The sequence below is a fragment of the Solanum stenotomum genome, chromosome 11 (genome assembly GCF_019186545.1).
Source record: "Solanum stenotomum isolate F172 chromosome 11, ASM1918654v1, whole genome shotgun sequence".
Classification (NCBI taxonomy): Eukaryota; Viridiplantae; Streptophyta; class Magnoliopsida; order Solanales; family Solanaceae; genus Solanum; species Solanum stenotomum.
In genome coordinates this window covers 33,684,085-33,695,090 of record NC_064292.1, presented here as the reverse complement: position 1 = coordinate 33,695,090, position 11,006 = coordinate 33,684,085, and the positions used below count along the sequence as shown (strand labels likewise).

The following is an 11,006-nucleotide window of genomic DNA, read 5'->3' as shown; positions in this document are numbered from 1 at the left end:
TGCATGAGTTCTGAGACACTGATATGAGGATGGATGGATATGAGACACAGTTGAGACTAGCTCCGGCTAGAGATATATGAGATGGACTAGTTCCGGCTAGCGATTTGGATGCCGATGGGATCTGGTTCCGGCGGTGATACATGGTCCATGTGTGGCCCCCATGGGTTCTGATTTGAGTATTCAGTGCGGACTGATTACGTCAACAGATGTGTTTCGTAGGACAGACATGCATCACGACTACATGACATCATTATTGCATTTTGCATCGCATTTGCCTTATCTTTGTCTGTGATGTGTGGATTGTATCGGTTTACCCTTCTTATGTGGAATTTGATCTACTTGCTCTTATTTATTGATTTGAGGTTGATGAGGATATACTGTTGGTTCTGGCTGTTGAATATGATCTGTTTAGTATAGGTTGGTTGGTTGGTTTGCTGCTAGATTGAAGTTTCGATAGTTCGGTTGGGATTGAAAGGAGTTGTTTGTAGCTGCTAGTTTTGCTTAGTTTAGAGTTACTTGCGAGTACCTGTGGTTTTCGATACTCACCCTTGCTTCTACACAATTGTGTAGGTTGACAGCTCTCTCTCAGATTCGGCTTAGTATTTTCTTTAGCAGATTGAGTTTCGGGACATACTCGAGAGGTAGCGGTTCATTCCAGACGTGCCCTTGAGTTATCTTTACTTTCAGTTTTGTTCTATTCGAGAACTATACTCTGAGACTTGTATATTTTTATTCGAATTATGTATTTAGAGGTTTGTACATGTGACAACCAAATTCTGGATAGTGTTGAGTCTTAATTAAAGTCTTCCGCTTATTTATTATCTTTTATTCTCATATTTCTACTTCTCTATCGTTGTGGTTGGGTTAGGCTGACGTGTCCGGTGGGAAATGGACACGTGCCATCACATCCGGATTTGGGGTGTGACAACTACTCTTACAATATGTGACGTATTACACTCATTGCCACATTAGCGATACTTCAACGCCATGTCATAAATTATAATATTTTTAATCCTTTTTGTTTTCTTTCTTTATTAATTAATTTTTCTTTTGTTATTTATATTTTACACTAATTAATTTCTAATCAATTGTTAAAATTCTCTAATAATTATATCTTCTTCATAGCAAAATTGCAAAGAAGAAACTTTCTGCAATGGCCTCCAAGAAAACTTTCTAAAATCCAAAACTGATTTGTGGAGTGGAAGAATTCTTCAATTCCAAAATGAACCACAATAAGACTACTTCAATTTCTTCCATTGATTAACCAGGAAAACCGAACTTCCAATTGCAAAAGAGATCTGGGTAAGATGGGGGTGTACAAAGACTTTAATCCTACTTTATATTACGTAAATAGGTTGTTTTCAACAGAACATGAACTGATTCCTGACAACAAAATTTAAGACACAACTGCAATGCAGTTTGACCAATGCATCTTCCAAGTATTGCAAGTGTAAAGTGTTAGGACCGAAATAATCCGGTATCATGTGGAAGTTAGCAAAGCAAACCTCTAAAGACTATGAGTAAGAAGACAAACAATAAATATACCATAAGACACAAAGATTTAACGTGCTTCGATCAATCGACCTACGTCCACAAAGGAGATGAGCAATCCACTATATAAATATGAGAGTACAAAATATAGAGAGAAATAATCTTACCCAATTCACTCGGAATAAGAAAAGGTTCACACAAGTGATAACGTATCACTTGTGTCTAACTGTTTCCCACCACACAAAACTCTCTAGACCCTAGGACTATATTAAGAATGTTACTAAGTTAGAAGAAACGAGTCTCTATTTATAGAGTCCTAAACTTTTTCCTACAACAAAAGGACTAGCCTAATATGAAGATTTTCTATTTTCCATTTAGGAAAAGAAGAGCATATTTATAGTAAGAAATTCAGGTCAAATACCCAACATAAAGCATATACAAGAATGCAATAAGATTGTACCATCAAGCAATCAAATGCAAAAAGAGTAAGCATGCTATAGAATCATCAACAAAATCATAATGAAAGACGCCAACAGAATACTTAAAAGAGTAAAACAATCTCATTTAGACCTATCTTTTGCCTAAGCTAAAAAATAATTGAATGTTAATATCCAGCAAGCTCAAAGAACTTGAAATAACTTCCAAGTCTACAGATATTTACACTGTAAACACATACACACATCACCAGGCTGGAATTCAATCATCAAACACGACACTATACACACAATTAATTACTCCGGGAGTTCAATTAACACCTCACACAGTGATTAAGATTTTACACAGGCAACACACTCTGCAGGGGGACTCTATTCATTCACAACATCAAGTTTGTTATTTGCAATTTTGATGATTTGACAAACCATGAGACCTTGTAAAGGGACCTGATCCTTGTGTCGCTGTGTATACAAATGACAGGCTGTAAAAGTACAATTAGTTGGTGCACAGTCTCCAACTGTGGCAGAAACCTCGGCTAGTGGTATAGCCTCGAAGGTTGTGTCTATCCTTCATAAGGGTTTCCTCAATAGACATAACCTTAGTTTTTGCATCTTGAAAATTCTCAAGAACACAAGCAAAGACCCATCTTGGTGAAGTATTCTCCAAAAGCACAACAGGGACCTGATAAAGCTGCAAGTGTCATAGTTGTCTTATGAGTTATACTTCCATGCTTACATTGTAAATTTGTTCCTAATCTATAAAGAATTTAGATCTTTTGTTCTTTTTGTAAAAGTCTAAATCAGATAGAGTTAACTGATTTAGTGGGCAGAGTTGTATCTGCTTAGTCAAATTCTAAATCACCTAGGAATTAGCTGGTTTAGTGGGAAATGTTGTATCTGCTTAGTTGAAGTTTAAGTTATCTAGGGTTGATAGCTTAGTGGGCAGTGTGGTATTTTCTTAGGCTCAGTAAGTAATAGGGTTATTACTTAGCTTTGAGATTAAGAGGTTAATCTCGTTTGGGCTTGTAATCTGTGTTTCACTTTTGCTTGAAGAGATTAGTGAAAACAGTTAAAAATTATGTGTGGCAGGTCTTGGTTGTACTCCCTTGAGCAAGGAGGTTTCCACATAAACTGCTTGTGTTGTTTTCCTTTCATTTTTCATTCTTCTTTACTGTTCTTGTTGAGTCAAGGGACCTGGTCTGTTGACTAATAGTGGACGCATATATTATATCAATTGGTATCAGAACAGGTGCTCTCTAGCTGGTTAACACCAATAGAGAGATTCTTGTAGAAAGATGGTTGCTCCACTGAATCTGGAAGAAGGACAATCGTCAACAAGACCACCTCGTTTCAATGGCCAGTTCTATGCTGGTGGAAGACAAGGATGCACGACTTATTGATGGCCGAAGACAGTGAGCTATGGGATATTATGCTTGATGGACCCTTCATCCCAACAACAGAAGTAAAAGATGGTGAAATCACAAAAGTCGCTCCTAAGACTCGTCAACAGTACAATGAGGCAGACATAAAGAAGATCGAGAAAAGCTATAAAACTAAGAAGTTGTTGGTGTGTGGTATAAGTGCTGAAGAGTACAATCGCATTTCAGCTTGTGAGTCGGCAAAAGAAATCTAGGATTGTCTCAAGACAGCTCATGAGGGCACGGAGCAAGTGAAAGAATCAAAGGTGGACATATTGACCACCGAATACGAGAACTTCACAATGAATGAGGGAGAAACTATTCATGACATGCATACCATATTCTCCTTCATAACTAACGAGCTACTCAATTTGGGAAAACCTATACATCCCAGTAAACAGGTCAGGAAGATTCTTCAAATCCTTCCCAAGTCATGGTCAAGCAAAGTGGATGCCTTTACTGAAGAAAAGGACCTGAAGGTGCTGACGATGGATGCTTTGATTGGTAACCTTCAGACTCATGAAATGAATAGAAGCCAAGACACTTCAAAAAAGGAGGTAAAGAAAGATAAGTCTCTAGCTCTTAAGATCTCATCAGGTGAAATCTCCAGTGAAGAGGAGGATATGGCTTATCTCACCAAGAGATTCAAAAAAAATAATGAGAAAGCATGGAGGTTTTTGAAAGGGAGGGAATCCTCTCTGGGTTGTGAATGCAAGTTACTTATGTCACAAGTGTGGAAAGGCTGGACACTTCACGAGAAACTGTCCGACACTTAAGGCTAAAACTAAAGAGTATCAAAGACCTGGAGGTGAAACATATAGAAGAAGGGACATGGTACCCGAGAAGAAAGCAAGAAAAGCTGCAATTGATTATGTTGTGAAGAAAGCCTTCGCTGTTTGGGAGGATTCATCAAATGAGTCAAAAGAATCAGAATGTCCCGAAGATGCATCCATGCTAGCAATTAAAGACGATGAGAATGTGTTCAATGGCATGTTTACATTCATGGCTAAATCTAACGACGAGGAAGATGAAGAAAAGGTAACTCTCTTTGACCTTAAACAAAACTTGAATGCTTATTCTGTTAGAAGGTTGGGAAATCTAGTTGTTGTTCTGATTGACTCTGTTATAGAGTTAACAACTGAAATGGACTCTATGAACAATAGTCTAGACAAGTTTAGTGAAGAAAAGATAGCATTGACTTTTCACATGTCTGTTATCGAGGAACAATTGACAGTTCTAGAAACTGAAAATCTAGAACTCAAGGAACAACATAATGAATGTAGAAATCTAGCAAAAGAAAGGGAGAGGCTAGTAGCTTTCAAATAGATTTAAAAACTAGTCTGAACACTGCTGAAACCAGACTTGCTCTAGCCTTGGAGAGAAATGATCACATGGAAAGGGACCTGGTCTGTCTTAGAGAAGAATTGAAAAATTCTCTAAGATGGACCAACTCCACCAAGTTACTTTCTAACATCACTAGAAAAAGTAACTACAACAGGAAGGGGTTAGGAAGCTTGAACATTAGTCCTCCCTACAATCCCCATAGTAAGTATCTGTTTGTGTCAGATAATATATTATGTCTTCACTGTGGTCGCAATGGTCACCTGAAAAGGGACTGCCTTGCCTGGAAAGCCTCATGAGAAAAATTATGAGTCTACTCTAGACGGAAAGTTGCACAGAACAAGCGACCTACTCCTATTCCTAAGTCCTCCAACATGAAAAGGACTAATCTGCCTCATTGGGCAAGAAGCACTCTCATTATGCCTCTATCAGCTTACTGGGACAAGTCTAACAAGTGATCTTTGTTGCAGGGGAGTGAAGGAAGTAGCAGTCAAGGCTTCATGGATAGTGGATGCTGGAAGCATATGACTGGAAAGACTGAAAACTTCCTTTCACTCAAGGCACTTGAAGGTGGAGGTGTCTCTTTTGGTGATGGAAAGAAGGGGTATATTCTTGGAGTTAGCAGAATTGGGAAATCACTGGAACACTCTATTGAAAATGTCTACTATGTGGGTGGATTAAAATACAGTCTTCTTAGTGTTTCCCAAATATGTGACAAGGGAAACGAAGTTAAATTTCTATTAGAAAAATGCATTGTTACCAGCTTGTCAACTAAAGAGGTCATCCTGACGGTCAGAAGAAGGCAAAAGAATATGTATGTGGCAGACCTGGATACTGCTCAGGGAGACGATCTGACATGTCTGAGCGCTCAAAGTGAAAATGCCATCTTATGGCATAGGAGGCTAGGTAATGTGAGCTCTTTTCTACTGAACAAACTTGTCTCAGGGGACCTGGTTTGTGGCTTACCAAAATTGAAGTTCAGTGACAACAAGGTGTGTGATGCATGCGTCAAAGGGAAACAGACCAGATCCTCATTCAAGCCAAAGAAGCAAATGAGCTCGTCAAGAGCTCTTGAGTTGATTCACATGGATCTGTGTGGGCATGTGAAAATTCAAAGTAAAGGTGGAAAGAAGTACATTCTGGTGATTGTGGATGGTTACTCAAGGTTCACTTGGACTATGTTCCTCAAGTCTAAATGTGAGATGGTTGATGTTCTAATGATATTCATTAAAATGATTCAGACAGAGCTTAACTACAAGATTGCAGGGATCATGTCCGATCATGGAAGTGAGTTTGAGAATGAAAAGCTTGATACCTTATGTGCTGACAACGGTATTCATGATAACTTCTCAGCACCCAGAACATCTCAACAAAATGGTGTTGTTGAAAGAAAGAACATAACTCTGGTTGATATTGCCAAAACCATGCTCATAGAGTCAAATCTTCCTCGGAACTTCCGGGCTAAAGCAGTTAACACTGCATGCTACGTAACTAACAGGTGTTTGATCAGGTCTTTACTGAACAAAACACCATATGAGCTACTCAACATTAGGAAGCCCAAACTGAATTATTTAAGGGCTTTTGGTTGCAAGTGTTTTGTGCTGAACAATGGCAAGGATGATCTAGGAAAGTTTTACCCTAGAAGTGATGAAGGTGTGTTCGTAGGGTACACATCCTCCAGCAAACCCTACAAAGTCTTCAACAAAAGAACATTGTGCATTGAGGAGAGCGTTCATGTGATTTTTGATGAAGGTGGAGAATTGACGAACTTGGAGCAGAAGGATTATGATGATCTTGAAGAACTACTTTAAATTCATAGAGATGAAGTAAATAATCTACGAGCTGAAGGAAATCAAAACCATGATGGTGTTGATTCCGGTCAATCTGGGAAGGTTAATGAAGCTGACAAGTCCGACGAGGGACCTGGTCCATCCAACAATGCAGATCAGGAGGAGTCACCTCAATCTGAGAATGATGCTTCCAAAAATGAAGAAGAGTAGACAGATCAACCTCAACCCCTGAACTCTAACTCGGGATGGAGGCACCAATCGTCTCACCTTCTTTATAGTCTTATTTCACCATTGAATTCTAGAATGCAAATCAAATCCAAGACTAGAAATCTGGTGGCATTTTCAGCATTCATATCAAACATTGAAGCCAAAAATGTCAAGGAGGCTTTGAAAGATGTTGATTGGGTCAATTCCATGCAAGAGGAACTTCACTAGTTTGAGCGAAGCAAAGTGTGGCACCTGGTACCTAGACCTGGTGATAGAACCATTATAGGGACCAGGTGGGTGTTCAGAAACAAGCTTGATGAAAATGGAGTCATTACACGAAACAAGTCAAGATTGGTGGTTCAGGGCTATAATCAAGAGGAAGGCATCGACTATGATGAAGCATTTGCTCCTGTTGCTAGAATGGAGGCTATCAGAATTCTTATTGCTTTTGCAGCCTTCATGGAATTCAAGCTCTTCCAAATGGATGTCAAAAGTGCCTTTCTAAATGGTGACTTGAAGGAAGAGGTGTATGTAAAACAACCACCTGGTTTTGAAGATGTTGACTGCCCAAACCATGTGTTTAAACTCAATAAGGCCCTGTACGAACTGAAACAAGCTCCTAGAGCTTGGTATGAGCGGCTGTCTAGATTTCTTTTAAAGAATGGATTCAAAAGGGGAAAGATAGACAACACGTTATTTCTGAAGAAAAGGGACAAGGAATTGCTCATCATCCAGGTGTATGTGGATGATATTATTTTTGGAGCTACCTCTGAAGTTCTTTGTGAAGAATTTGCCACTTTGATGGGGAATGAATTTGAGATGAGCATGATGGGAGAATTGAACTTCTTCTTAGGACTGCAGATCAAGAAAACCTCAAGTGGTACCTCAATCTGTCAAGAGAAGTACATAAAGAAGTTTCTAAAGAAGTTTCATATGGTTGACTCCAAGCCTATTGACATCCCCATGGGTACAAACTCAAAGATGGGAGAAGATGAGTTTGATGCTTTGGTGAATCAAACTATGTATAGAGCAATTATTGGATCACTACTACATCCAACAGCAAGCAGACCTGACATTGTCTTCAGTGTAGGCATGTGCGCAAGGTTTCAAGCATGTCCCAGGGAATCACATCTGAAAGTAGCCAAGTGGATTTTCAAGGTATCTAAAGAAGACGGTGACCTGGTCCTCTTCTATCTAGCAGGAGACTCTTTTGATCTGGTAGGGTATGCAGATGCTGATTTTGCAGGCTATTAGGTGGACAAAAAGAGCACTTCCAGAATGGCACACTTCCTGGGAACCAAGAAACAAAACCCAGTGTCTCTCTCCACGGCTGAAGCTGAATATGTAGTTGTTGCATCATATTGTGCACAATTACTATGGATAAAGCAGCAACTTGAAGATTTTGGAGTACTCATTCATACGATTCCACTCATGTGTGACAACACCAGTGCAGTCAACATGGGAAAGAATCCAGTTCAGCACAAGAGATCGAAACACATTGATATCAGACATCACTTCTTGAGAGACATTGTTGAAAAAGGGAAATCAACATGCAGTACTGCAGAACTGAAGATCAAATTGCAGACATTTTCATAAAATCCCTCAGCAAAGATCATTTGAGAGTAATAGGCTGAAGTTGGGGATGATGAGCATGAATTGAACTGATTCCATCCAAAGGCATTTAATCTCCTTTGGCTATGATCAGAAGGGCAGGTATCCTCATTATTTGTAATGTTTTATTTTAGTAAGATCAACCTTGTACCTGCTACAGGTGTACACTCATGAGAATTCGTAGGAGTAAAATTATCAGAACTATTCAGGGATCAAACTTCTCCACTTGTAGATAGGGACCCGGTCCTGCTTAAAGGTTAGCATTCTCTACATTATGCTTAAACTGTCAAATGAGAACCGTTGAGATCTCCACATGTAAGTCATCAGGCATTTTAACCGTTGTCCCATCACTTTAAGTCCAAGCGACGCATCTACTGAGGGACTTAACACGACCCTTCCTTTCTTTTTATACTTCTTCCCTCCATTCTTTTTCTTCACTTTTCAAACTCTCTCCTTTCAAGTCTTAAACAAAACCATAATCTTTGTCATTGTTCTCTCTCTCTCTTCTTCTCTCCAAGATGTCTCCATCACCATCTTCTTCTAAGAAAATAATGGACCCTCTAAATAAAATAGATCCAGTCGCCTTCTACACATCATCTGTTGCTTCCTCTCCGGCAAAAATGTCGACCACCTCTCCGGTCAGCATTACTGAAGTTAGTCCTCTTCCCCTCAGTCTCTTATAGACCTCAACAACCCTGCACCCTCGTATCAACCTGGTCCTCATCTAACTATGTTATCTTTGAGGGGGATCTTCCAAAGAGTAAGTCATCTGAGTCTAACATTCTTGCCGCTAGTGAGAGCATGACTATCGAAAGTCTGGCACAGATGAGAGAAGGGGTGAGAAACGAAGAAGGAAGTAGTTTCATAGATGATCTTCTTGGAGATTCTGAACCAGTCTTTGACCAAACACCTGAGGTTAGAGTTGCTCCGTCAACTGATTCAAGTGACACCGACGAGGACAACATTCCTCTCAAGTGGGCAGTACAAAGGGGAGTGGTCCCTATCACCACGAAAGGAAAAGAAAAGGTCACAGAAGAGACACAAAAAAGGAAGTCGTTTACTAGAGCAACTTCCCAAAAACTTATGGGAGATGCTATGAAGTTAAGTGAAATGAACATTGCATATAATAGAAGGAGAAAAAGGTCTAAAGAGGTTGTAATCGAGTTCCCTACTGAGGATGTGGTAGATGTCTCTAACGAGCTTTCTGAAAATGAGTTTATGAATGACGACATCACTGCACAAAAAGGGACAGGGAAGCGAGGCAAGAACAAAGGAAAGTCAAAATCCAGAACATCTCAAGTCAAGAAAGATGACACTACAGCAAAAGGAAAGGGAAAGGAACCACAAAGGAAGAAGGATACATCAAAGAGAAAAAAGGAATCATCTTATGTTCTTAAGTATAAATCTGAACAGGACCCAGTACCAAAAGAAATAAGGGTGACAAGGAAGTTAGAAAACAAACAATTGTTGATAATCTGCGACTGCAGAAGGTCCTAGGAGGAAGGGTATTTGATCCTGAAATCATCACAAAGCCAGGAATGGACTCCTTGGCGGACCTTGTGGAGATTCAATGATGGACTCACTTGTTCATGACCAAATCTCCAATCCTACATGAAGAACAATTTCGCGAATTATACTACAATGTGAACTTTGCAGAGGATGGCAGTCTCAACACCCTAGTGGGAAATAAAAGCATGCGTTTGAATGAGGAACAACTGGGAAAAATCCTGGAGGTACCCAGAGAAGGGACCAGATCTGTGGTGGGAAAATTCTGCACTAAGCAGTTCGCGAAAGAGTGCTCTAAACTTCCTGACATGCACTGTGCAGGCATCCAAAAGAAGCTCATGAAGGGGGAGTACCAATTGTAGTTCGAGTTCATCAATAAGGTACTTCTACCTCCTACTGAGAAACGCACGATAGCCTCTGTGACTGATTTATTTGTCATGGAAGCACTCTTAAAATTCGAACCCCTGAATCTCCCAGCCCTGATGTTGGAGCATATGCATAAAACTGTAGTGGAACACAAGGGCTAACATGGTATGGGATATGGGTATTTCCTCACAAAGGTATTCAAACATCTGAACATTCCGATGGGAGCAAGTACTGCTAGAACTGTTAAGCAGTTCTTCTCTCTAAATACCTTGGTGTAATGTGAGTGCATCGAAGGTAAAGCAGGACCACTGAGCAAGATGTCTCAATTAGTGATGGAACAAGGTAAGCTAAAGCACGAGTTGGAGGAGATGACTGTGCTTGTGAGTAACAAGGATGTTGAGATTGCCTTATTATAGGCTCAGCTAGTCAAAGCACAAATTGAGGGACCTGGTACTGAAGAGGCCAACGAGTTGAGGATAAATAATGTTGCCCTCTTGGCTCAGAATTCTGCTCTCCAGGAAAAACTGATCAAAGATCATGATGAGGCCAATGATTGGCTTACTCTTGTCATCAAGTCTCTCTCCCATCAGCCTCCCTCCACATAGTCCCATCCCTATCCTTCCAGTGTCTTTTTTTTTTGTGTGGACAGTGTCCGGGGTTCTCATTAATGGTTTATTTTTAATGTATTGGATTTTATCTCTTGTGCAATGAAGCTGGTTTATGTTTTGTTTTGATTAGATGTTGTCTTTCTTCTTTTTTTGCCTTGATTGTGTTGCCCCTGGTTATGATATTGCTTTGCAAACTTACTTTTAATGTTGGTTTACTGCGTTTCTTTTTTTATG

At 39.8% G+C, this 11,006-nt stretch overlaps 1 protein-coding gene across 1 annotated transcript; it reads left to right on the top strand.

The window, feature by feature from the left end:
• The first annotated feature begins 4,174 nt into the window (after positions 1–4,174).
• LOC125845854 (uncharacterized) lies at positions 4,175–7,935 on the top strand. The gene is made up of 4 exons (XM_049525358.1): positions 4,175–4,654; positions 5,155–6,350; positions 6,504–6,680; positions 6,975–7,935. The coding sequence occupies exons 1-4, from the start codon at positions 4,175–4,177 to the stop codon at positions 7,933–7,935; spliced, it is 2,814 nt and encodes a 937-aa protein (XP_049381315.1).
• The last annotated feature ends 3,071 nt before the right edge of the window (positions 7,936–11,006 follow it).